This window comes from Aquila chrysaetos, chromosome 5 (assembly GCF_900496995.4).
Source record: "Aquila chrysaetos chrysaetos chromosome 5, bAquChr1.4, whole genome shotgun sequence".
Taxonomy (NCBI): Eukaryota; Metazoa; Chordata; class Aves; order Accipitriformes; family Accipitridae; genus Aquila; species Aquila chrysaetos.
The window spans coordinates 60382175-60409113 of NC_044008.1; the positions used below are offsets into that span (position 1 = coordinate 60382175).

At 45.7% G+C, this 26939-nt stretch overlaps 1 protein-coding gene and 1 long non-coding RNA gene across 5 annotated transcripts in view; one reads left to right on the plus strand and one right to left on the minus strand.

The window, feature by feature from the left end:
• Window positions 1-3943: 3943 nt before the first annotated feature.
• ANP32A (acidic nuclear phosphoprotein 32 family member A) lies at window positions 3944-26922 on the minus strand. 4 transcript variants are annotated; one of them, XM_030015925.2, is made up of 8 exons: window positions 26695-26922; window positions 10624-10773; window positions 10350-10472; window positions 8624-8822; window positions 8319-8417; window positions 6652-6749; window positions 5569-5629; window positions 3944-5341 (listed from the first exon to the last, which is right to left on the minus strand). In XM_030015925.2, exons 1-8 carry the CDS (start codon window positions 26746-26748, stop codon window positions 5280-5282), a joined length of 846 nt encoding a protein of 281 aa, XP_029871785.1. In that variant the 5' UTR covers window positions 26749-26922; the 3' UTR covers window positions 3944-5279. The 4 variants fall into 4 exon arrangements, with proteins under 4 accessions (XP_029871785.1, XP_029871786.1, XP_029871787.1 ...); XM_030015926.2 differs by lacking the exon at window positions 26695-26922 and adding an exon at window positions 24382-24517; XM_030015927.2 differs by lacking the exon at window positions 8319-8417.
• Window positions 24778-26939, plus strand: part of LOC115342099 — a 35049-nt gene continuing 32887 nt past the window's right edge. The window contains exons 1-2 of the long non-coding RNA XR_003923634.2: window positions 24778-25540; window positions 26150-26831. This is a non-coding gene — a long non-coding RNA (uncharacterized LOC115342099). The remainder of the gene's footprint in view (window positions 25541-26149; window positions 26832-26939) is intronic.

The window sequence follows — 26939 nt, forward strand, 5'->3', positions numbered from 1 at the left end:
CAGCTGATAGCAGAAAAGTTGTACGGTGACATTATCTGGACCAAGCGAGAAGTGCTGAGCTAAACAGAACAGCAGTCAAAATGCATTTGGAGTAGCACCAGTAAGAGTTAATGGGAGATGCTCGGACAGAAGCAGCGGTCAGGTTTTCCACTTAAAAGGGAAGTAGTAGCTGCAGCTCCCAAACCGCACACGTACATACTCTGACTCCAGCCCATGTCCCACCTTGTGCTTATCCTCCCCGACAGCATTAATCCCCACCCCATCCCCTTGCCCAATGCATGAAGCAAATAGCAGCCGATGATTTAAATCCTCCCTCGGTGATTCGTGCAGCCGTGAATCGGGGCACCGCTGCTGCTGCCAGAGCCTCGCCTGGAAGAAGGGCGAGGGCTGTTGCAAGCAAAGCCGTGGGTTGCACAGGGTGATTGCTTCACGCGCTGCCGCGAAGGAAGCATTCATCAGTGCTCAGCAGAGCTGGAGAATGGAGGAGAGCTTTCACAGCTCCATTTTGGGAGGTGGGAGGAATTATTTGCAGGAGCAGAAGAGAACAATGAGCTGGGACGCCAAGGGAAAGCAGTGCCTGCTGCCCTGGCCTCTTTTGGCACCGGGAAAGTATTGCAGTCCTTCTCTCAGACCTACCTGCCATCAGCCTGCAGCAAGTGCAGCACCTTCATCCCATTCCCAGGTTTCCCACTTACTTTCTGCTAGAGCCAAGCTGTTGGTCATGGTCTGGAGGGGCTGGCAGGACGCAGGCAGCAGCTGCATGGCTGCAGGGGGGGCTGCCCTCACTGCAAAACCTGCGCTGGGGCATCCTCCCCGGCTGTAGAAACGGCCACTGCCAGCCCAAACCTCTGCCCAGCCTGCACGTTCGCTGCTGGTTTATCTGCGCATCGACATCAAAAACTGAAGCCAAAGTACCTCCAGAAAGCTGAGAAACATTTTTGCGTCACGATGAGCTCTGTGCAGCTAGATCCTTCATCAAATCTCATTTTTTAAGTACTCTGCAGTACATTTCTTGTCTTAATGCTGGGGACTGAAAATCCTCAGGGCTCCTAGGGCTGAAGTCTGTAGTCATCAGAGATTTCTAAATTTCAGCATGGGACAATTCATTCTTATGGAAACATAAGACATCTTTAAAGACAACTGTAAGAGATTCTTGGTCAAAGCAGGGATTGTTCTGCAGAGAACCAGGGCAGTGATTAAACACCAACCAAAGCATCGCAGGGCAGGATAAGACCCTAGACTATCACTGGTTTAGTGATAGGGATAGTTTAGTTTAGGCATCCACTTCTGGCAAGGATGGTCAGTCGTTACATCTGGCTGCAGACCAGCAGATTTTCCCCTCTATTTATCCAAATCTCAATTCAGAATGAACTGGAATATAAATGTGGTCAAGCAAGTCACTGCCCCCACCTTGGGCAACAGGATGAAGGAATAGGTTTCCCCAACTATCATTCTCCTCCTGTATAACTGGATAATATTGACAATTATTTGGGCTCAGAAAGCCTTCCTGACCTTCACCAGAGTCCCGTCCCTTACTTTAAACACCACAATTAGTACAGGTACAAGAAAGCATTATCGAATCAAGCAAGGAGAAGCTGTCCTCAAGGGTGCTAAAAATGCAAACACCTAGGCCACTATGTTATTAAGACTATATGGATTTGCAGTCCCCATATGTTCAGCTTGGCACATAACAATTTTGACCACGAACATCTTGTTCCTGGCTCGTGTACGCTCATTGCCAGGCACTGCACAACCCCGAGCAACACAGGAGGGAGGTTTTGTTTGTGAAGAGGGGTCACAAACAAGGCTGGAAAGCCCCGGCAGGACATTTTAGGTGGTTTGAGCTTTACAACAGGTTCAGGACAGCAGGCCAAAATAAAGCACATCAGGAACAAACTCTTAGGACTTCTCTGAAATAGGAGCCAAGGGAGGGCTCTGCTTTTCCATGAAGAACCTTTCCCCAGCACCCGACAAGTTCCAGGTAAAGCAAGTTTCATGCTACATATAAAGACAAATGCACAAATGAGAATAGTCTGGGCATCTGGCAAACACCAGGCTCCATCCCCACGGTCCCTGCCCAGGCAGATCGATCAGCCCTAGACTGCTGCACAACCAGAGCTCTTCAAATTACCATGTAGTTAAAAGGCAAACCAAGAGCAGAAAGAGCAAAGTGACGCAAAACCCTGGCATTTGAACATGCTGAACTCTGCTGTTATTCATTCCCAACAGTATTTCTACCTGGGTTTTCCTGTTGAACTGTTATAAAGTACTGGGGTTTGGGGTGTTTTTCCAAGAGTATATAAGTCACTAAGCATCACTGCAAGTTGCTAAGTATCTTTAGCCAGCACTTATGTACATCCAGAGCACTTGGGAAAACAAGCCCTTGGTTCTCAGCATGACAAGACTGTACTTACATACTATGAAATATGAAATAACTGTGAAATTATCCCCAATGGGCAAACCTCGTTTTTGTTTTCAGTGGCAGTAGGCAGGCAGAATTCACTTAGTTTTCCCCCTCCCAGCACACACAGTCAAAACCTTGCTGTTCATCAGATGCATTCATGCTTCTCCTTCCCTCTCATCTCCCAGAGCATTAGTGCTTCAGAACTGAACAGTGAACAGGACTCTGCTTCACAGGGAAAGCAGTAAATACCAGGCATGGGTAGCAAAGATCTTACTGCTGCAGTTTTGAGACACCTAATTAATTCCAAAGTAAGCTTTGAAACAATTAATGGTACAAAGAGAAGTGTTACTTAAATGGCACCTGGGCCATTCACTGCTTACACAGGGCAAAGAGCTGAAGGGTTTCTGAATGCTTCCAGGGTAAGAGGCAAAACGCCTTTGCAAGCCAGCAGTGGCTTGCTAGAGGCCACGGGTGACAGGTTAAACCAAACGTCACTTCAGCATTGCTGTGTGAGCCTGGTATTGCTGCATCTTGTGCATGCAAAGGACACGTTCATCTGGATGTCCTCGTTTGCTATGTCTCTGGGACTTAGGGAGGCTCATCATGCAGGAAAGGTCAGGTCCAGTTGCTGCCGATTCCTTCTAACAGCTCGAGTAAAAAGCTATGTCTTTGGAAAACCGAGTTCCCCAGTACAAAGGCAAACTGAAGTCTGAGACAGAGCTGGTTTAGAGCAACACAAGGTTTGGGTTGTAGCTCTAGAGCTACTGGCCCTGCCCCTGCGTTACCCACGGCTGGCGGCTGCTATTTGCTTTGCAGGAGCCTGACCCTGCCCTGCCAGTTCACGGTTTCAGTTTCACAGCAGATGATCCTGGCTGGGGAGGGAGCAGTTTGCCCAGTTGGATTTCCTCTTAAAAAAACCCCAAACAACCAAACAAAACCCCCCACCCTACACAACGCTTCAGGATAGTGTAGTTTCCCACCTACAAAAAAGGCCTGTTTTTTTCCAAAGAGATCTGGTTAGGAAGAAATACGTGATCCTCCACAGCTTCTCATGCTCTTGCATGGCACAGAAACTGAATTTTAAGTACACAGAATATGCTACTTGCTGTGCCATTCACCTTTAAGACACAACTCATTCACGAGAGAGGAAAACACAGAGACCTTGCTCTGGACTGGCAGTAAGTCACAGCAGACAGCCCTTGTCTTGGATGACCAAAGCTCCTAGATATACTAACCCAGAACTCACACACGGAACCACAGCACCGCACTCAGACGAAGGAAATCAAGAGTTCATGCTGGCAACACAGAAGAAACCCTCATTCTGAAAGAAAAATGGCATACCATTATTTGCATTAAAGCCACAACGCCTCCCTTGGTTTCACCCAACCATGGCTAAGAGTAGTTTATATGGTGCAAAACGTATCGTCAAGCTACTAAAAATATCAGGGTATTTACCAGAATAGCTTAGTAAATGCCTTTTTAAAAAGGTATGCAATTCCTTCCCAGTGGCCCATTTTACTCAAATAAGCCACAGAAAAATTGTATAAAAAGATTTATTGAAATTCATCAATGACAAACAGACATAAAACTCAAAGTTTGGCTCTTCTGGGAAAAAAAACTGTTGCAAATGTATTTATACAGATGAAATATTGACTAGGAAATACAAGTCACTTCTAAAGCTATTTTAAAGAGGGATATGAAAGTAAAACTGTACATTCACTAGGTATTTTCAGTCATTTTACTGACTTCCACTAGGTAAGAAAATACAATTTTGTATTAGTATCTCGTGCTTGAGTGTATGAAAAGAAACCTCCTACCCTACATGCTGAACTGCCTCCTGTATTTAGGTTTGTAAAAATTTTCAAAGTATATAGCACAAGTGGAAGTAGTTTCTCATCACTTAAAATTGACTAGGTGTTATATATTACAGACCAAAATAGTACACACCTTATTTAAAAGGGTTGAAACATTTTTTTATTACAATTGTCAAATTCATTTCACTAGTAACTCAGGAATTAGGAACACTTTTTATATATATTTATATATATATTTAAATGCCTGCCATTTTCAGTGTATTGGCTATACCCTAGCCAAAAAAAAAAACAAACCCAAAAACAAACAGAAAGGAAAACACACAACACACAGGGCAGGGAGGGGGGATTGCAAATTCACCCCACAAACCAGATCCAAAGGAACACCCCAAAAAAACCCAACAAAAACATTTGGTCACTATTTACATACAGCAAAATAAAAGGTACCTACAAAAGCAGGGAAAGCATTGGCTGAAAATGGCAGTCATTCACGGACAGGCAACAAAGAAATCACTTTATCAATATGCCATTCTCACACCTGTTGCTGTGGAGGGATGCTTTGCCTAAATTTGCAGCATCCCCCAAAAAAATGCTTATAATGTATTTAGTGACTGGCAGCGGTGGAAAAATCCCAACAACCAATGCTATTCAGCTGTCTCAGAACAGAGTATGTGTATTTGGGGTATCATCCACTGATCTTAAAATGTTTTTGTCTTTTTTTTTTTTTTTTTTTTTTTCCAAAGATGTCAAACTATCCACTCCAATAATAAGAAACAAATTACCACTTGGTTTATACTTACTATTGCAGTTACAGGGACTGAGAGAGGGACAAAAAGAAAAAATTTAAAAAGAATAGGAGGAGGAGTGGCAGTAAAAATAGTATTTTATTCCCTTGCCCACCCAGTCTGCTTCTCCCTCTCATTCCCACAGCAACATTACAATCAGAAAAAAAAAAAAAAAAAAAAAAAAAAAAGAAAAAAAAAAGGTTGGGGGTGTGGGGAGGGAAAATACAGGGTAAAAACAGTCAAATCACAATAGGAAATTCTCAAAATAGGTTATTCAGTTTAGTCATCTTCATCCCCTTCATCTTCAGGTTCTCGTTTTCTCTTCTGTCCCCGTTCTTCATCTAGAAAATAAAACACAACTTGAATCACATGAGTGGTCCCTCATACTGCTGAGGAGTTGAACAAGTTCAACAAGCTTCTACTTTGGCAACTGGCTTACTATCAAAGGAGCAGGAATACTAACAGAAGCCTGTTTTTTAGAAAATGGTATTTGACTTTTTTCTAAAAAATTTTTTTTTTTTTTTTTTTTTTTTTTCTCTCTCTAGCAAAAACTGGATTGCTGCCATACCGGGCTCTTCTTCATCTTCATCGTCATCTACCTCACCATCGTTGTAGCCTTCTTCATCCTCCTGAATTAGAAAAAAATAAATAAAGGAAGGATTAAAAAAAGTCAGTTTCAGTACAGGACCCTTCACAATTTGGCAATATCCAACAGCATTTTACAACAGAGAGAAAGTCCTTGAAGTATCTTAAACAAAAACCAAACAAAAAGGTAGACACTTCCCACGCACTTATATAAGTGCAGTTTTTTGCTACAGTGTAACTGGACTCTGGCCCAAGTTTCATTGCAGAAAATCAGAAGCAATCATAGCAGCCACTTCTAGCTTCAAATCTTCAGTGAGAAAATGGTTTTATACTTCATGCTGATATGCAGCTGCAAATTTTGTTATATGTCCTGAGTTTAGTAAAACTTGACTGGTCAGTAGGAAAAGGCACATGTTCTAGGGGTAGAGAGAGTTAAAACATGAACAGACATCTCCAGAGCTTGAGGAGCTGCTGTTGGTTTTGAGAAGAGGCTGACCAACCATTCAGGAGTGGCAGTTAAGTATCTAAGATTGTTTGACCGGCTGAGAGATAATATGACCTCCTACAGTCAAATTTTAGCCCCATCCCAGTGGTTCTGCTAACAGCAAAGTCTCAGCAGACTGTGACAGGTTCAGCACACCCTACACACTGGAGCTGGACTATGCTAAGAATTTAAGTATCCTGAGGAATCACAAGGTACATGCCCAAGGAGGAACATTGGTCTGAGAGCACAGTCAGTAATTCCCGTACCACACTCTTGTCTGTATGGAGGCTGTAACCCCAGCCCTTCAAAGGCCCCACAAACTAGGTCTGCAGACATTCCCGATAGTATTTTTGACATCAGCCCAATAAATAGAATGATTTCATGTCAATGGTCACTAGATGGCAGCTGGCTCATAGACAGGCATGCCTCAAAGCCACCCCCCACTGCGATGCTTCTCAAGTAAAAAAAGCAAGTACATGCTTGAAGTACTCAAAGCCTCCAATATTTGGTCCATTTCTTGCCCAACTATTCCCAGTTAGAGCATGTTCACTCTACACCCATTATTACTGCATAAATCCTTACCTCCTCTTCTCCGCTCACATCCTCCTCTTCTCCTTCTTCTTCTTCCTCCTCATCTTCTTCGTCTTCTACTACCTGAGCATCATCATCATACTCCTCTTCTATACAGTCAAACAAGATTAAGCACTCAGACATTTAAAGTTTACTTTTTTCCAACATTGCCACCTGAGATGTGACCTCCTACCGACACAAGGAGCAAATGGAAAGCATTGCTTAAGGGCTGTACAGAATTAAAAGCAGCTCTCCAGCTGCTAGACAGGGCTAGATGTAGTCCTGTGCCTCTTTAGCCTAGTGACAGGGTAGTGTGGCAGCTGCACCCATGGTCTGAACTGCTCAAGGGCTGCAGGGGCCTTGACAGTAAGTCACAGCAGCCTCAGGACTGCTTTAGCTTTAGCTGCTCCAGTTCCCACTACTAATACGCATTTCTGAGCCCGTGGGACACTTGCAGCTCTTCATCTGCAAGTGTTCATCTGCTCCCACCAGGGATAGAGCAGACCTTGACAAGCCAACCATGCACTGGGAACCCTCCCCAAGGGACAGCCCTCGCCTTTATGCTGCCAGAGCAATACAAGAGGCTCACACACAATCCATCCTATGGGTTTGCAAACTCTTTTCAAGAGTAAAGAGATTAAATGCAACTAGTCCAAGCAACAAACCAGAAATTGTTTTTCCATGCTGCAGGAATGGTATTATGGAGCTTTTTCATGCATTTGAATGCAGGCCCAGACTTGTACTCTGATGAGGAGAACCTGTCCCTGCTGAACCTGCGTGCTGCTGGCTGAATGCACCGCTCTGCTAGGCACTGCTGCAGCACTCACCCCTCTCAGCAGAGCTCACATTCAGCACTCGAGGGAAAAGTGCAAGTCCAGCTATTCTGCTTTTGCTGTGCAGCTGGGTTTGAAGAGTCTAGCAAATTCCCCAAACTCAGCCGGATACTCATCCGACTGGTACACTGATGCCTCTGAGTGCAGTCTGCCGGGGAGGCAGAACAGCACCTACAGCGCAGTGGGACCCACCGTACATTTTCCTAACATTAAAAAGTTGCTTGCTGCCTAATTAGTGTCTTTCACAGAGCTTGCCCCAGGCAGACTTCAATACATACACCCTCCTCTCTTCTGCCTGATCTCAACTAGTTCATTTTGTCCTCACGGAGCAGCTACAAACTCCTATTAATGCCTTGGCTCCTTTACTTAATTCCTTGACTCAGCCACTTTTTTTCTATGCCCAGTCTGGTTGTCCACCCTACCCTTCTCCATCAGTCTCTACACAATTGCTCATACCTCCCTGACCACACAGTTCCTGGAAAACTGCAGTGTGAGCACGCCATCCTTTCTTACCCATTTCTGCCTTATGTCCTTGTCCCCTGGGGTGTACTGTTCCCTGAACTCTTTCAGGGTCTTACTCCTCCTCCTGGTCCCTTTCTTCTACCACCCTTTCACTCCCCAGCTTTCGCTAGAGATAAGACTGAGATAGTAGCTCTTTCAGGCCCTGCCCATCTTCTCTCCCCTCATTCCTTCAGAGGAAGCTGATATACTTCTGCTTCACATCAGTCGGAAGGAGCTGCTAAGGACACCCTTCTGCCGCCAACAAGTCAGAGCTGGAAGCAAAAGGTACCACGCAGCACATCAATCTTTCAACTTACGTACACCAAGTAGCACAAATTCACATACCATCTTCATCTTCCTCGTCGTCGTCTAAGCCCTCCACGTAGCCCTCTGCATCAGAGTCCGGTGCTTCTTTGTCATCTCGATCTTTCACTAGAGATAAGACTGAGAAAGTAGCTCTTTCAGGCCCTGCCCATCTCCTTTCCCCTCGTTCCTTCAGAGGACACTGAGGTACTTCTCCTTTACATCAGTCAGGAAGGAGCTGCTGAGAACACCCTTCTCTTGCCAACAAGTCAGAGCTGGAAGCAAAATGTACTAGGCAGCATATCGATCTTTTAACTTACGTACACTAAGTAGCACAATTCACATACCATCTTCATCTTCCTCCTCGTCGTCTAAGCCCTCCACGTAGCCCTCTGCATCAGAGTCCGGTGCTTCTTTGTCATCCCGATCGTAGCCATCGAGGTATGTGAGTTGCGGGAGAAGATTGAATACGTTTTCTCTATAGTCGTTCAAGTTGGTTACCTCGCAATTGAAAAGATCTAGACTCTTCAGGTTTTCTAACTTTTTCTGCAAAGAAAGAAAAGTCTCTGAAGTTCAGTGTTACAATAATTCTCTACAGAGCAGAGAATGCAATAGTAGCCAGAGTTTATGTGCTCAAGAGCTTCCCATGACAAAAGGGTCATTTTCATCTCTGCCTGCTAAATTGGTGTGGAACAGCAATCTGCAATGCCTGGCCATTGCTACTTTGGTATCTGAGAGCGGAAAATGCCCTCTCTCAAGATCAGCATCTTGCAAGTAGAAGACTGAAGTCTGGAAAGAGGTAATGGTGCAAAAATCACACATGCTGCAAGGGGCCAAGCTAAGAATAAGTAATAGTCCAGTCAGTTATCCCAAAAGCACAAGGCAAGATATTGGAGGCAGCAGCCAGGTCTATTTAAACTACTATTTTCAATGGAAGAAGAAACAGACTATTCTTTGGACGCAAGGATTTTACTAAGAGAGATTTTAAAAATTTTAATGACTGTACCTTAGCCTTTGGAAAAATGAAAAAAGGCTTAGAAATTGAACAGGAATTAAATTCCTGGTTTTAGTTTGTTGGTTTTTTTTTTGGTTTTTTTTTTTGAGTTAGTCTGCACTGCCCACAGCACTTCAAAGTACTAACAACAAAAGCACAAGCAGTTGAGGATTTGTATCAAGTCTTATGAAATATCTCCCTTCTGGAGTTCAGTCTGTAGAGCAACGGTGACATCAAGAAAACAATAAGCCTGAAACTGGGAGCAGTTACAATCCTCTCTCTCATTTGTTTGCTACATGAGTTTAATGGCTCTGCTCTTTCCTTCTGCTGGGGGAAAGGAGATCCAAGATGGACTCGCTCAGAACTGCTCCTTGAGACATTTTAAGAGCAAGCATTTGGGAAACAAGCATGAACCAAAACTCTTCCTTTCTGGAGAGCAAAGGGCACACAAATCAAGAACTAGAAAACAGCATTACCACCATTGACACTTGGATGCTTTTTGGAACCGTGACCTGACAAACTTGCTCTCAGCACTTGAAATAAGAAGTATAATGACCGTGAGCAGGAGAGGCAATGGAAACCAGCAGGAAAAAGTTGGAAGCTCAGTGACCTCTGCCCAGCTGCAGTGAGCAACCCCGTACAGAGGCACACGGTGCTGCAGCTGGCCCCTGCCACCATCAGCACACGCCGCACCCCTGGACAGAAGTGGTGATTTTTAGACCCAACACTTCAACAGAAAACACACCGAGCTGAAGCAGAGCATCTGGGAGAGAGACCCGTAGCCCACACGACCGTGGAAAGCCATGGTCGTCCCTGCAGAGCCCGTGGGGAGAGCCCAGCCCCGGCAGCGGCCGAGCCGCAGCCACTAGAGGGAAGCAGCCACCGCTCACGCTGCCGGCACAGCCCCGGGGCAGGGCTGGGAGACAGCCCGGGGCCAGGCTGAGCCCCACAGCAACCTGGCTGGAGAGATAAGCACCGAGGACACTCCACTGCAAGCTGCTTTGGGACTTTCCAAGCCTGTAATGCCTCTACTCATCACAAAATGGGGTTTGATTTCACCCTGTACCGCATCAACTTACCAGAGGTTCTATTGTACCGAGATCTTTTATTTTGTTGCCGCTTAGATTTAGATGCGTGAGGTTCGGACACTTTTCTGCCAACACTTCCAGTCCTCCTGAGATTCTGTTGTCGCTTAGCTCGAGCTAAAAGGCACATAAACATCTTGAGTTTTTAGTGCAAACATGTATCACAAAGCAGTCTGGTCAGCTACATTATGTTTTTATACAAACAACTATTTGACACATGCAGTAGAGTGCAAAGAGGGAGGAATATGGCACAGGACATTTTATTTACCTTCTTAAGTTTGTTTAACTTTGGTAAGTTTGCAACTGAGGTTAAGCCTACGTTGATTGTACTTAAGAATTCCAGCTCTTCAAACTCATCTGTGAGGCCTTCGATTTTGCCTTCATATGACCTACAGTTGTCAAGAACGAGTTCTTTAACCTGGAAAGAGAACAATGCAAAATGTGCATAAAACGTTCTGCATGGAGAATAAAGATTTCACTCACAAGCAAAGGATGACACAGATCAGGCGAAAATGAAAGGTATTCCAGTAAACTGGCAAGTATGCAAAAGGTTACTTTCAGTCTCTGATCCCTACTTTTGCTAGCATGGTTAGCACTGTTTCAGAAACACAGGTATTTGGCTTTGCTTCAACTGCCCACCTTGGTATTGTTCTAAGAACAATGTAAACTGTTCAAAAACATTAATCCTGATTTAACCAATTTGACTGTTAGAAGTAGCATTGTCTTTAGTAAATGCAAGCAATAAGCATTCTAAAAAATATAAACCCAACCTATTTATTTTTAAACTAACGTACAACTTTGACACTCCGTACAACTCGTGCTATTACAACGCATCATCAGTTGTTAAAATAGCTTATTTCTGCATGCAAAAATTATTTGAGCTTTTCAAGCGTGGAGAGATTACTGTCTCCTCAGACACTCGTGAAACCTAAAGAAGGTACTGGTGATCCTAAACCAGGTCTTGTTGCAGTCCTCCATCCTCACCCCTCCTCATTAGAGTAGCTCAATAATGATTAGTACTTTAGGGGAAGATCTCCACAGAGGCAACTCCTTTCTTGGGGAACTGCAAGGGATGTGTAGGATGATGCTGGCAGGGGAGGTTCCATGAGCATTGCTGCTGCAGCAGCAGTATACCCCTTATCTCTGTTGCCCTGTTGCAGCAGGGAGGCTCGAAGGGAGAGGTGAAGATAATGTCCCCATGGGCCTGAGCAGCACAGGACCTGCCTGACAGCCAAAGCTGGACAGCCACATGGGTGTGTACAGCAAGTTACAGTCTGCAGGGTTTTGTTGTTGTTTTTAAACAGAGCACCAGTCTTTTTGCAGGTGCTATCTTCAACAGACACGAAACAACAGCATCAATACAAAAGAGCCCCTAAATACGCCCCAGCCTGAATAAGACTGCTCCTTTTCACCCTAAACCCAGGTCAGCCTTATGGGATTCAAGTCCCTCAGTAGCCAGCATGAGCTTTCCTGAGCTCTGGGGAAGCTCTGCCACCGAAGACTATGACTCCACAGGAAGGGCCCACCCATTTGGGGAACATGCAGACATTTTCACACCGACGGAGAATTTCTGGGGATTATTTCTCCCCTATAAAACACCTAGGAAAACCCATCCTTCTGCGTGCACTGCAGACTCCATCCCGTGCTTGAGGTTTGTTTACAGGTTTGGAAAGGGAGGGAGTGGTGCTTTACGCTGAGGATGGGATAAAAGAAGTCTGCAGTGTATGCAGAAACACGAAGCAACTCTTCGTTTCACACCAAGGACAGTTAATGTGCAAATATTTAATTTTCTTAATTTTTTTATTACTGTAATCCCACTGCTCAGAGAAGAATCCTAGGTAGTTTTATGGCTCCAAATAACATCCCTAGATTTCTAATTAAATCCCAGGCACTGAAGTCAATAGGGAAGTCAGCCCAAAGCAACACAAGAGTACAAGTGATTCATTGAGAGTAGGAGGACCAGCGTTAGACAGGAAATACATTTTCCAAGACTCTACAATTTTCCTAGAAGAATTATGATAGGGAATGACTACACAAAAGTCTTCCAGAAGAATTTTAGACTGGTTAGAATAAACCAAAGATCAAGTCAAATGCTCCTGATCCCACATACATCTATTCCACTGGGGAAAAAAAACCCCAAACAACAAAACCCCAAAAGCAAACTACAGAAAACCCCCTTTGCTTTGAAACTTAGACAACAGGAAAGCCATTTTAAAAGCAAACATGCATATCTTCTTACTGTAACACTATTTAAGTATCAGGATCCCCCAGCGAGATCAATTCGGGGACAAACACACGGTTTTCTCAGTCATCTGCTTCACACACACACAGAACTCCCGCCAAAAAATTAAAGAAGGAAAAAAAAAGTAAAATAAAAGAAGCTCCACCCCAAACCCAGACCATACAGCAGCTACATTCCCCCCTATCTGTGTCCTTGCTCACCAGCACACAAGGCCCCTGCCTGCCCCACTATCTCCCTTGGCCAGCGAGGTGGCTCATCAGGGCACCCACCTACAGACACGTTTTGGAGCAAGGAGGGTAAAGGAGCACAGCTGCACTGTGCCGCACGAGAAGAGGTTCTCTGCAGAAAGGGGCTGATCTCCATGCTGTGTAAAGCGCAAGGTCTTTTTTTGCCTTATCCTCTTTGCAAACTAAGTTTGCAAGAGCACACATAGGAAGATGAAGCAAGGCAGGAGGGAGTTCAGGGAAGGAAAATGCTCACAGATGCAGCAGCCAGCACAGTTTAGAGTCAGCTCTGGCTCTGAGCTATGCAGCAGACCAAAGGCAGAAAGCGAAGCAGCACCTAAACCTCACACTGAGAAAGAAATGGCATCTGCCCTCACTCCAGGAGGTGGGACATCCATCCCTTCATCCTCCCCGAACGCAGGATGGAGAAGAGGCAAACAGGGAATTGGACAAAGCTTCCTCAGGGGTAGAGAAAAGATTTGATGGGGAGCTGGAAATAGCAATGGATGCAGAAGAAAAACTCTTTAATATGGTGACAGAAGAGCCAACTGGCTCCTACTTTTAGTTTGCTCTTTTGAGGCCAAGACTGCGGTTTCCTCTCTGCTTTTCAGAAAACTTTGATACATAACTGCAATGCTCTCTTCTTCACTGCACCCAGTACCAAGATACTGGGCAAAGGTACAGTCAAAACAACTCCACGGCAAAGCTATCATGGAATAAACCCAGCCAGGTCTGCAAGTGGTAGAAAGCTTGGTTGAATCGAAGAGCTCGTTTAGGAAAACGGCAGGGTACAGGCTCCTAACACTCCCCAAGTGCAATCACAGCAACATCATTTCAGTGCTTATGTGGTCAGAGGTATATTAATACACTGAATCGCTTCTTAAAGAACATGACTCCATAAAATAACATTCAAGTCAAAATTAAGACGGCTTCATGTTCTAAGAGATTTAAGAATCCTGTAGAAAATACACGCATGCAAAAGGAGGACGAACTGGGCTTGCAGGGCTTCTCCCAACTTCACTGCCACATGCACTCTCACTGCTGCATCACACCCAATTCTCTTGCATATAGTACAAGCAGTAGAAACTACCACCAGCTTATACAGTTTTTCTAAGTATTAAAATTACCCTGCAGCTCTTTGCCCACAGCCTCTCAGCCTGTGCTCCTGCACATCCCACTCTCCTCCACTTCCACTCTCACTTGCCATCTCCTTCTTAAGAACTTGCTGTTTTGCAGTTAATTGGAGAGGGCACTGCCCTCCAAGGCCCCTCTGGATTATTAACAGGACACTTTTCCAACGTGCTGGCTGCTGCACAGAGGTCTCTTCTCAAACCTTAGCCCCTTTGTGAGGATGTTGGGCCTCATCCAGGCGTACTACAGCCTTGACAGTTAGTGAGCTCATAACTGTGTCAGTATACAGAGAGGGAGAAGTGGAAAGGTGACCTCAGTAAAGCTACATTCCATCTAAAACAGCTCACTACCACAAAAGTATGACAGAAGGACTAAAACCCTATTCCTCATTTGTTTTTCAGAAGTCTTTGTAATCTTAAGGAAAATTCCACCTCCTGAATCACTCTCCAAACATCTACTGAACTTCCCTGAAAATGCACAGTAAGACTACAATTTTTACATCTCTTTCTCATCTTCTGTCACCGAAACACAGAATAAACCTTTGCCTGATGCAAGTAGCCTGGGTGAGCACCCTTTCTGAGTCTTGTTATATACCTGAATGAAATGAGTGGGCCTCAGCTGGTCTGAACCAATTTAGCTGTATCACACTGCAGTCTCTGTAATAGTACAGACACAGAGATAAGCCATCAGAATTAGGGAGGACAATCTGAACACATTTGGAGAGAGAGGCTAAGGGAGTAAGTGTCCTCAGCTAATTTGTGTTTAGCTGCATCAAAGACAAGAAGATAAAACTTACAAAAGTTGTGTATCGTTAACTGTATCACTGTCTATACTACAATGCATAAGCAAATCAAAGCACTAATTGGAGTAAGTACTAGCATGAGTACTAGTGAAAGACAAACCACATGACCTTTACTTATCTTCGCAAAAAACTGCTACATAGTGAGAAACAGTGGAAGAGCAACATGCCATAGGCAACCAACCACCACGAACAACACCGCAATACTTACCTAAACAGCTAAGAAGGCACCCACAGGTGAACATCTAGCAGAAAGCCTAACATGCAGGTGGCTAGGTTGGTTCCTGTCATACATAACCATGTCTTCGATAGCATTTAAGATAAGGCACCATCAGGTGCTTGGGTAGGGATATTACACATCGTACAGCTTCAACTGCCAAGCGTTTCGCACCCAGCCTGCCATTTTGCCTTGTCCTCTGCATTCCCAGAGTGGCTCAGGGCTCTGCTACCCTCTCCCCGATTCAGTGGTTGCCATCTGCTCCTGCTCCAAGCATACTTCTGCTTGAGCGCTGCTGTGTGGTTTGCTGGTTATCAGTCCTTAGTTTTCAGCAGTCACATGTAAGCAAGGAGATTGCTGCTTCTTCAACAAACTCTTCAGACCATGTGCCTTGGACCTGTTCTCCTGTGGTCATCCCAGTTTCTATTTCTGGTAGTCCCAGATGCTTTCAGCACATGACATCACATCACATCTCTGTTAACACACGCTGCACTGTTAACTGTGGATTACAGCATGCCCTACGTCTCTTCATGACATTCATGACATCACACTCTACATTACTGCCTGCTTGATAACCAGGGACTCTTATCTTTTTCCTAGTATGGTTACTGCATTAAGCTGTGTTCCCAAATGCATATACGACATCCTTAATATAGCCATGTGGTATACTGCAAAACTCCAACCTACTCCTAGGGTAAGAACAGGCAACCACGTGTAAGCAGCCACTGGCTTTCATGGCAGTCATCTCAAGTGACATCTGGGACTCACTCACTGTGCATAGTACCTGGCACACGTTCCCCTACCTCCCTTTCCCAGTGCTGGCTGCCTCTCTGGAAGGGACCATACTCTCATCAACACACATGCAATCAATAGAGTATAATCACACACAGACAACTGTTAAGCTGCACATGTCACCACCTTAACCTTTAATCTATATTTCCATTGTAACAGGTAAAAAGGCTAAGTCTCTACTTCAGAAAGCCTACAACCCATGGGCACAGAGATCCATGAACTTGGGACTAAATTCCCAAATCCCAGTCTGTAATTGAAGGCTTAACAAGGTGACAGAAGGACATGGTTGTGAATATAATTTTAAAAGATAAAAGGCAAATTTACAAGTACAAATACCATTCTGCTGGCTTTACAAGCAGAACAGCAAAGGCTGTAACATCTCATTTTCAGCACAACGGACCAGATGCTTTTGAAGTGTACATTGCATATGGTACCCCTAGGACAGGAATATCCAACTATGTGGCATTTTTATCGAAAAAAGCAGGTAAAGATGAGGGTGTTAACTCTGTCCTGCACTGCTCTCAACCAAATGATCCAGGGGAGCATTCAGAGAAGTCCTCCATACCTCTTAACCCAATGGAAACCTCATGTGGAGGAGGGCAAAGCTGTGGAAAGAAGGGAGGGGAGAGCAAGGGAAGCCTGTTGTGGTAAGTGGAAGTGAAGTCCAAATTACTTTTGAAAGCAGAGACAGTTTTATTCTTTCCCAGATGCACATGTACTTCTTCAAGACACTTCTGTTTCTGTCTGTGGGATTTTTTCGGTCTCAAAAGCCTGCATAGCCCATGCAAAGCTTTGCATCGCTCCACAGTAAAGAATGACTATTGCTGTCTACTGTAACCAGGCTGCCAAGAGTTGTGTCCTCCTACTTATTGTACCATATTCTAGATCTGTACTCAGGCAGATTTGGGGAACCTTGAGCAGCAATGGATCTGCTTAGGTTTCTATTCCACTCAGTTTGTGCAGCAAAATTTAAGAGAAGCCAGCCCTCCACAGTCACAACGTTCTTCTTTGCAGGGGAAGGCATGAGTTTGACAAGGCTCAAGATACTGCCCAAGTCTTGCAGGAGCCCACTGTTCATGCTCAGCTCCACAGTGATGGTAAGGACATGATGTTCTCCACGCTCATGTTACAAGCTTCCCCCAAAGTTACTACTGGAAGAGATAAACATTGCATGAATTTCCATTTCAGATACTATCTGGAATGTGACTAGGTCACAGAATTCTTGAATGAACAGCCTACTTAATACCTTGGGTTAACAAAGCTGCTCTGAATGCTCAAAGACGTGATGCCATTTCTGCTCTATGATCACCAAAATGTAACCAACTTGAAAAACTTAACTTTTTTAAAAAAAAGGTAGCACCACATGCCATTTGCCACCTGCATTCAAGATGGATCTTCAGCCATGTTAGGACCCCCTGTGATATAAACACACAGCAGAGCCAGGCTACACATAGTTCTGCTCCTGGTGGAAAACAGTAAGAGAAAGAGGAGTGCAGAATAATCTCTCGCCCAAATTAGAGCAGCTACTAGGCTGCTGTACATCAATTCAGACACCCCTCAAGAGCTGTTCAGCTTTTCCAGGCTTGCCAGTGCTGCCCATTCGGGCTGTGCCCCCTGCTACCTCTGGCATGCTGCCTGCAGGCAAGCAGGCAGGCAGGGGAGGGGAGGGAGGCAGGTGCCATGGCACCAACTGTGCTGGCTTGGTGCCATGAGGGATTCCCCTTTAGGGGGCAATCCTCCACTGCTCCTTCTGGGCAGCTCAGCATTGCCTGGTGGAGATGCTCGGGGATGACATCTAACTGCAAACAGAATTAAATTTAACAGGGAAGGGAAAATTGCGATAGTGTTGACATCCTCTTTCTCCCCCAAGATACACAGGGAAAAAGCAAACCAGAATAAAGGCACCAACTGCAGGTGACGGCAGTTAAGTTTTTCTCCTTACCAAACCAGCACATGATTTTGGATTTTGATACATCCCTTCAAGGCTTTTTTATAAGTATCTGAGATGAGATAAATAGATTTAACTCACTTGCAGTACATGTCTTAAACTAGTTAGCCAACAACCATTTACCTCGCACAGGCTCTGGTCATTACTGTATTGGGCACAGAAACTGTAATTCCCGGGGCACGGAGCAATGCTGCGCAAAAGATGGCCATGTAACACAAACCACTTGCCTTGAGATACAGGCAAGATATCTAGCAGCCAGAGTACTTGAGAATCGTATCAGCAGAGGCAGTGACTGACGGCTGGGAAGGGACTGGATGGGATTAATGCGTATACCTTGTAATTTTGAGCAGTGCTCCATTACCACCATTACGGACACCAGGTACAAGCAAAGATCTTCACCACAGCTGAATGCCAGGCGCTTGTCAGGACGTCAACACAGTTCAGGCTTAAGTTTACAGGATTTCCCCCAAGCACACTCCCCACACCTGAACAAAGGAGTCTCTTCCACCAGCACTCTGCAACTGGCCCCTCCAATACCAAGCAATTCACAACTGCTGAACAAAACAGCTTCCAGCACAGACTGGTTCAATGGCAACCTGCTCCACTTCTAGCTATTTTGCGTATTTTATACCCATTCACCTGAGCTAAACTCCAAATTCTTGCAACAAGGTCATGTGAAACTACTACTGGACCTCAAAATTAATCTACGTTTTTTCCAAATGATACAACCCTGTCAAACTTTCATATTTTAATTCCTCTTCTGCATCTCTTTCTCAGAAACTTCCACCAAACACTTCAGCGGAGGGTTTTAGAAGCCCAAAATTGAACTTCCAGCATCATGCCAATACAGTTTTGGTGCCTCTCACGTTTTTCACTACAAGGACCAATATGCATGGATGTCCGCGGATCCCAATACTGCTGTCTTTGAACCATAACGCCATGGTTCTTATACAGGTTTACTCTGTGTTTGTATACTATAGCCTAGCAAGCACTTTGTATTTAATTTATTTGATCCAACAAGCACATGATGAAGAAACTCGGATTTACTCCAGACAAGGGTGCAACCAAGGAATTGCATGAAAATATTTCCTTAGGTACCAAGACCTATCCAGTGACAACACGGGCATCTCTGTGGACATCTGTCACAGTCTGGACTCAAGCAGCTTGTTAAACTGCTGTACCCAAGTTCAAAGTGATGCAGTAAAATAGCAGTTTAAAGCCACCTTTTAAACTCCCCTGGAGCTGGGCTCTGTTTATGTTAACTCCCACAAGGATGAGCACAGTCAATGTCCTCTTTTTGCTGGCCACTCTGCATGTATGGGGGACCCTCCAACACCTCTACCCTGGCAAAGGGAAAGGAGCAGGGGAGGGGAGACAGGAAATTTTTGTTGTTTTATTTGTTTACTTGTTGTTTTTGTTGGGGGGGGTGGTGTGGTGTTGTGGTTTGTTTTTTTTTTTTTTTTAAATCAAAGCTGCTCTGTGTTCAGAGACAGCTTAAGGCTGCTTGCACAGCTCAGAAAAAATCTGGCTCAATATCAATACATTTACTTTTTTTACCCTCTAATATTTTTCATAGCACAGCTATAAACCCTCAAAGCAATACATATGGCTCCAACTAATTTTACATCCCTTTTCTCTGTTCTATGAGAAACTAAAGGTCCAAGTGAAACACATAAGCGGCAGAAGGGTGAAGAGTCTTGGCAATTCTGACTATGTCTTACACTCATATCTAATTACAAGGCATCTCCAGTACTAGAAAACTTCCAGAAAGAATAATCTACTGTTGTCTTTCACAAAAAACACCCCCCCAACCACGAAACCCCATGAGTCACATAAATATACTTTCACACATTTACAAGGGTCAGTATAGCCATATGCATAAGCAACATACTAATTAATAAACCGAGAACACACTCCAGTGACATGAAAAGCTGTTTCATTCAAAAGCATATAGCTAGTTCTCGGTTTTGTTTCTACTGTTAGCAGCATAACTCTGTAAAAACTCCAAATATTTCTTTAGATAGACTGTTTCAAATACATGACTAAACTGCTTGATCTTTGCATTAAATGCTTTTTAATATTCACACTAATGTTGCTTGCGTCTCTCTTCTCTACAGATGGTATCACCTACAGGCAGAGCACTTCGCTCTGCTCCTGGCTGGGGTGGGTGACTTTGCACGGGTCACTTCAGCTCCGCATCTCAGTTTCTCTCTATTTGAGAAACCAAGTGCCTGATACCACACCCCAAGTGCTTTTCATTCACTGCCAGCTATTATTAAATAAACCAGAAGCAAAACATAAGATTGCATCGCACCTCTAATTTGAAAGTTCTTGTTAGAAATTTTAAGCATTTAGCTGAACTGCTTAGTTTGTTCAGTTGCACATACTCCGAATTGCCCTCAGCAACAAAGGACTGATGTAGAGACAGACATAAAAAGAGAAACACTGCATTTAAATGAAGACTAATTTTAAGAGCTGCATGTTTAATATGGAAAGCAGTCTCTGAATATGTCAGCTGCTGTAGAATGCATTGGCAAATCACACTTGCAAAAGATAAGCTTTTCCTAGCCTTTTTTTTTATGGCTTTGAAGGGAAAGTGTTCGATAGACCAAGTCAATGCACAAATGAGTGCTCCAGTAGAGAGCACAACTTTTACACAGCAGCGTAAAGACAAAACACTAAGGCTTTTTTTTTTTTTTGGCGGGGGGGGGGAGATTTCAGAGGTCATGCTCACATATGCAAGGGCTTCAGGACTGATTTTTTAGCAACCTAGTAAAAAAATACAGACTACGTATTTACTAGCTATTTTGTCTGAAGGACAGCTGAGCAAGAGAAGAGACAGGAAAAAATTATATGCAGAACAAGTCCAGTAGTGTCACATAAATAGCTGAGAAGTGTCCATCACTCCAAAGCACAACAAAAACATCACTGCTCTCTATTCCCACTTGAGACTTGTACCTCGCTGCAGACACAGAGGGTTTGGTTCATCGAGCTAAGCTGTTCGTCAATTAAGACTGCTGAAAGCCACCATAAGTTCCGCAAATGGCAAGCCCGCCTCGGCGGGTGGCAAGGAGAGGACCTCCCTTCCTGGCACCCTGGGGAATCCTGCTCCCTCCCAGACACGGAGCTGGGATCCCAGAGGTGCCTGGGATTCTGGTGTGCAAACCAGAACTACTCCCATAACTCTTCCTTACTTTTAATTCATTCAAAAAAAATTCAAGACATAGCACCCACACATGTTTCATAGGTTCGGTTCTTATTTTTCAGGCTTCTCCAATTTACCAATACCTGTACCTTTATGACAGGAGGATGGGGGGAGTAATCCACAGAATGAATGAAATGGGAAGAACCAGTCAACATCAGCCTTACGGGATGTAACTATTTAAGAAAACAGCCACTGACACTTGTGCCACCATTCAACGTACATTTAAAGACACATCACTGACATAGGTAATACGGTCCTTTAAAATATTTTATCTTTTACTTTATTTAAGCGTCCTAAATCCCTGCATGTGATTAGTGGTACCTCGAAACATTCAGGAGTTTCTGATGTACCTTTAGAGCAGAACAGCAGAAAGGTATATTCTATTTATTGATACATAACACACAAATCCTGCTGCAAGCATGGATTGTAATAGCTAGGCTTAAGCCTAGAAGGTTTGTACTGAGTTTTGGGGTTTTTCCCCCCGCCTTTTTTCAACAACTTGTTTCATTTGCTGGGCAGGACAAGAACGCTTTTTTTCTTCAGGAGACGCATTTCTTGATGGACTACAACACAATTACATCAACTAAACCCCAGCTATTTCTTGTAATGCATTTTTATCAAGCCAGTATTTGGACATACACCTGAATCATACAGAAAATTTTGTAACTGTCACTGCACTTTACATATTGCTGGTCAAAAGGGAATTCTCAAGAGTTGAGGGTTAAAAAAAATAAAAATCTACCATTGCTACTTTCTAGCAGCGTCACAGGGAAATGGGAAAATTAGGCAACCAGTTTTAGATCCATATACTGGTGTTTTTCAATTCTACATTCATAGTTCTTTTCATATGCTTAAAACTTGGTCCAAGGTAACAGAATTTGCCAAGTATTTCCCTGGTCAGCCCAGTAGTCAACTGTGAAACTAAATTGCAGTGAGGACAGCTCACACATCACACCCGTTCGCCAGCCTGATTTTTGTGGGCTGCAGTCCCTCCAAGACGAGCATCCATCCATCCATCCATCCAATAGGATGCTCATTTTAGAGGTTTGCATCTGAAAATTCAGAGCCGTGAAAACCACCTGCTATGCAAACTTGGGAGGTTTGCAAAAAAGACAGCTACTTCTTTGTACATTTACACCCTGCTGTCAGCTACATAAGTGGTTAAGTGATACAAGTCCGCAAAAATCCATGATAATCCGCACATGCCGCATAGTTTGTACGTGCTGATCTCATGCCTCCCTAGACACAACCATATCCCACTTTGTTTCAAACCTAGAGTACATCCCCTTCCCATTTTGGGATTGTTCAGCCTGGGGAAAGTGAAAAAGTATGTATCTGCACACATACGCAAGACCAAAATTTTTTTTTTTAAATGCAGGTCTTTAAAGTGACGTGTATCACTTTAAACTCTTTACTGTTCTTGCAAGCATCAAAACAAGGAACTAGCTTGGGGAAAAGAGCCTTTTTATTTATATTCTTCATCTGAAAGAACACTTTATATAGATGCTTGCACTGTATTTCCCTTCAGTTTTAAGATCTACAGAAAACCAGAGAGAAATCAGACTGTCAAATAAGTTTTAAAGTGCAACAGAGAGTTAGAAGAACTGTAAGAAATACTCAATGTTACAGTCAGTATTTTATCACTGTCACAGTTTTGAGCTGATAAAGCACTAAGTCCTCAGACTAAATGAACTGGCATGGTAGCTGTACACCAGAGAAGATGAGTTTTGTGTGTAATTTCAAAAACCTACCTCCGTGTCACACAGCTAAGAGCCTTAGTACTGAACCTGTTCCACCGTCTTTGCATTTTACTAATGAGTTTACGATGGGAATGAACAAGAACGCCCACAAACATGCCCAGGTGAGCAGCCCCTCTGCGAGGTCAGTGGTTTTACCTACCAGTTCCTGGAGGAAACCCCATGTAAAATAGTTGTACTTGGCCCATTTCTAGCAAGCAGTTAATTATAATAGAAAACCATGATAAACAAAGCAACAAAGGAAACAGCAAGTGCACTACTGTTAAGTGACCACTAAATGTAACGGGACAAAAAGTTGAAATATCTGGGCAGAAAGTAGATGTGCAAGCTCAATTCTGGCTGTACAACACACAGAAAAAAAAAACAAATTTCAAGCTCCAAAACCCCAGACCTCTCACCAACACTGAATTCATATAAAAATGGAGGGCGAAAAAAAAAAAAAAAAAAAAAAAAAAAAAAAGAGGCTGAGGAAGAAAAGGAAGAAATGGCTCCTATACAATCCACTTCAGGACACTTACATTATGTTTTATTAGTCAACATGTAACCTAACAGGATTATATGACTTAACAGCTCAAAGTAGCTAGCTCAGCTGCATAGTAGTGCACAGTATTCTACACAAGAACCATATTAGCCAGATCAAACTGTAAAATATTAATATAGGCTCAGAAGGAACCACAACACCTTATCAACATCATATTATCTAACTGTGATTTACAAAAAGTTTTGATCCTGTATGCTCTGATAACAGGATATACTAAGTATACATAAGTATAAGATGTACCACAAAACTTAAGCATGTATTGGGCAGAAACTCCAAAACAAGTATATTCACAGTTATTTTCACCAAGATTTATTTACATTACACTTAAAAGTTTGAAAATAATGATCCCCCAGAAGGAGGAGAAATACTGCCTATCTATCAAAGCAGACACTAACAAAAACAATTCACAGAACCATCCTGTTCATGCCCAAAGACTCACTAAAATCCATAAATAAATGACATTGGCTTCTAAACCCTAGTTCCAAGTATTTTAGCTAAAGCACTAGCTGGATTTAGCTGAATTTTATTTTAATATGTATTTTAGAGAAACAGACTTCAAACCGTACACTTAATTCTCCACGACACAAAAGCACGTGCACACATCTGTAATCAATGGCTTTACAAAAGAGACTCTAAACAGAACAGCATTCCCATATGGCATCTCTATCCCCCTTCATATGAAACCAGAAAGATTTGGCTTTATAACGGGGGCGATCACTTTCGCCACCTTGGGAAGACTGATACACATAACTCACTGACAGAGCTAAAGGCTAGCAGGTAAAAAGAAGTAACAGGTTAAGCCTTCTACAACTAACTGCTGTAGATTTCTGCGTTACTGAGGGACAGTGAACCCCCACCAGATCAGAGCTCTCTTAACTTTCTTTGACATAAGCCAGAACAGAGCAAAAACTGAACACAATCCAAGCCTGGAAAAAGGGAGGGCGGGGGGGGGGGGGGGGGGGGGGGGGGGGGGTAAGTCCAACTTATAACTAACACACTTTGGATCAAGTCTTTAAACCATAGGTCTGTCTTTATAAACGGTGAAGAAGCCTCCAGCAGTAGGAGTGACGGACAAATCCACCAAAACTAGGGGGAAAAAGGCAAAATAATAATAGTAATAAAATAATTTTAAAAATAAAAATAAAAGGAGCTCCAAAAGCAGAGACCTACCTTCCCGCAGGGCCCTGCCCAAGAAGAAGGCATATTCCCAGCGCCGCACTCCCTGCCCGGGGTGGGGCTGCAGGGCACCCCCGGCCCCACTCCCGCTCCCGCCCGGGCGGGCGCTGCCGTGCGCGGGGCGGGGCGGGCAGGTGCGGCGGCGCTACCGGCCCGGTGGGGCCCGATCCCCGCGGCAGGCAGGGGGCGGGAAGACGGGCATCCCCCTGCCCCACGGCGGCACCCGCCGGATTAAATAAAAATAATAATTAAAAATAATAATTAAGGAGGGGGGGAGGGAAACAACGGCGCCTTTTTACCCTCCTGGCTCGTCCCGCCGCGGTCGTCACGAGCCTCCTCCCGCCCCGCGCTCGGCGACGGCGGCGACAAAATGGCAGCCCCGGCGACGGGCAGTCATGTCGGAGAGGGCGCCCGGGCGCCCCTCCGCCGCCGCCCGGCCCCGCCGCCGCAGCCGCAGTGCCGGCGGGAAGGCCCCCTCCGCCAACGCCTCATGTCGCACTTCCACACATCGCCGCTACCCCCCCCCCCCCCACCCCGGCCTGCCAGAGCGGGAGCCGGCGGCGGGCGGGCCGGGGCGGCGGGGCTCCCCTCACGGCCCGGCGCTGAGGGCCCGGTGGGGCGGGAAGGGCCGCCGCCCGCGACCGACCGTTCCCTCCGCCGCAGCTGAGGAAAAGGAGGAAGAGGAGGAGGAGAAGGAGGCGGCGGCGGCGGAGGGGAGGGGGGGAGGAAAAAAAAAAAAAAAAACATGGCGCCGCGTCCTACTTGCGGTGTGGCGCTGCCAGCGCGGGGCCGGGAGCGGCTCGGCGGGGGGGGGGGGGCGCTCGCCGGCCGGCCCCGCTCGCCTCATTGTGCCCCCCGCGCCCGAACAATGAGCCCCCGCGAGCCGCGCAGGGCCGGGCCGGGCTGCGCCTCACCGCCCGCCGGGAACGGCGGCGTGTACAGCGGCGGGAGCCCTCCTCCCCCCCCCCCCACCCCCCCCGTCCTCGTCCTCCTCCTCCTCCTCCTCCTCGCCCAGGAGTTTTTAAACTTTAAAGAGCAGGTTACATCGACCTGCCCGCCTTTGTCCCTCGGACACCGCGCTTGGCCACCGAAAAGCCGCGCGGCCGCGTCCCGCCGCCTTGCCTCCGCCCTGCCCCCAGCGCCCCCCGGAGAGGTACGTTCCCCCCTTCTTCCCCTTCCCGTTCCCCTTCCGCGGCGGCGGGGCCGGGGCACACCTCGCCCTCCCCGGCCATTATGCAAGGGCCTGGCGGCGGCGGGCCCCGCCGGGGGATGGCGGGGCGGGGAGGGGAGGGGGCTTCCCCGCCGCTGCCCTCAGCCTCCCGGCGCCCCGAGTTCGCGCCCCGCCGGAGCGGGTTCGGGGCCCCGCCTGCCTCCGGGTACCCCCCCACCGGCCGCCCCCGACTCTTTTGGGGGTGGGTTTGGTTTTGTTTTTTTTTTTCCCCCCTTTTTTTTTTTTTTTTTTTTTTTTTTTTTTTGTCCTGACAAAGTTTTTCTCTCTCTCGTTTATTCCGCGAGACGCGGAACAACAACCTGAAGTCCGGCCCCGGGGGAAGGGGGAAGGGGGGGGGGGGGGGGGGGGGAGAGAAAAACACGCACACGCACACATCCAGCCTTTTTGTGCGTGTGTGGGGATGGAGGGGGTGGAGAGTGCGTTTATTTCTTGCAATATTTTTTTTATTCAACGCTCGCGCTACCGGCGGCGATACCCGATCGCCAAAAACGCTAAGCATTGGTTTAAAATTCTTTTCTTTTATCTTCTCAGCATCTGGAGAGAGGGAGAGAGAGAGAAAGGGCGCGTTCATGAGGACTACAAAGTTACAAATATGGCTCCCCAGTCTCTCTTGCCTGATCACTGCAAAGAAATGAAGACGCACTTTAAACTAAACCATTTGCAACTCACTCGCAGTCCCTGTCTGCCTCTCCCTGCCCAGCACCCAGTACAAATATTTGCGAACTAAACACGCCAAGAGAGGAGCACCAACTTATTTTTATTTAATGCACGGGCGAGCCCCCTCGAAGGCATCGCACACCGGCAGAGTCGGGAGCAGCCTCTAGTTTCCCCCTAGACCATAACGCGTGCGCCTTCGGGCACCCCCAAATTGGGGTGCACGGCCCCACACGCACAGACACACACACACACACACACACACACACACAGGTAGGCACCTCAAGGGCAGCAGCGGCCCCGCCGCCGCCGCTGCCCCCCGAACCCCGCGGGGTTGGGATGCCCCCTCCTCTCCCCCCCCCAAAAAAAAAATGTGGGATGGATTTTTATTATTAATTTTTTTTTTTTTTTGCATTGCTTACATCTGAGGGCGTCCTGTTCCGCAGCTCTAAGTGGATCCTTTTCTTCATGTCCATGTCCGTGGCTGGCGGGAGTCGCTCGCTGTCCCCGGCTCCGCTCGTGCAGTGACACCGATGGAGACCCCCCCAAAGCCAGCGCGGTGAGGGACTTTGAGGGCTCAACCAGCTCCGCTCGGAATCCCGAGCCCCAGCACCGCGGCGAACACTAACCTGATAACTGCGGAGGCGGGCGCTCCCGGGGGCTCCGG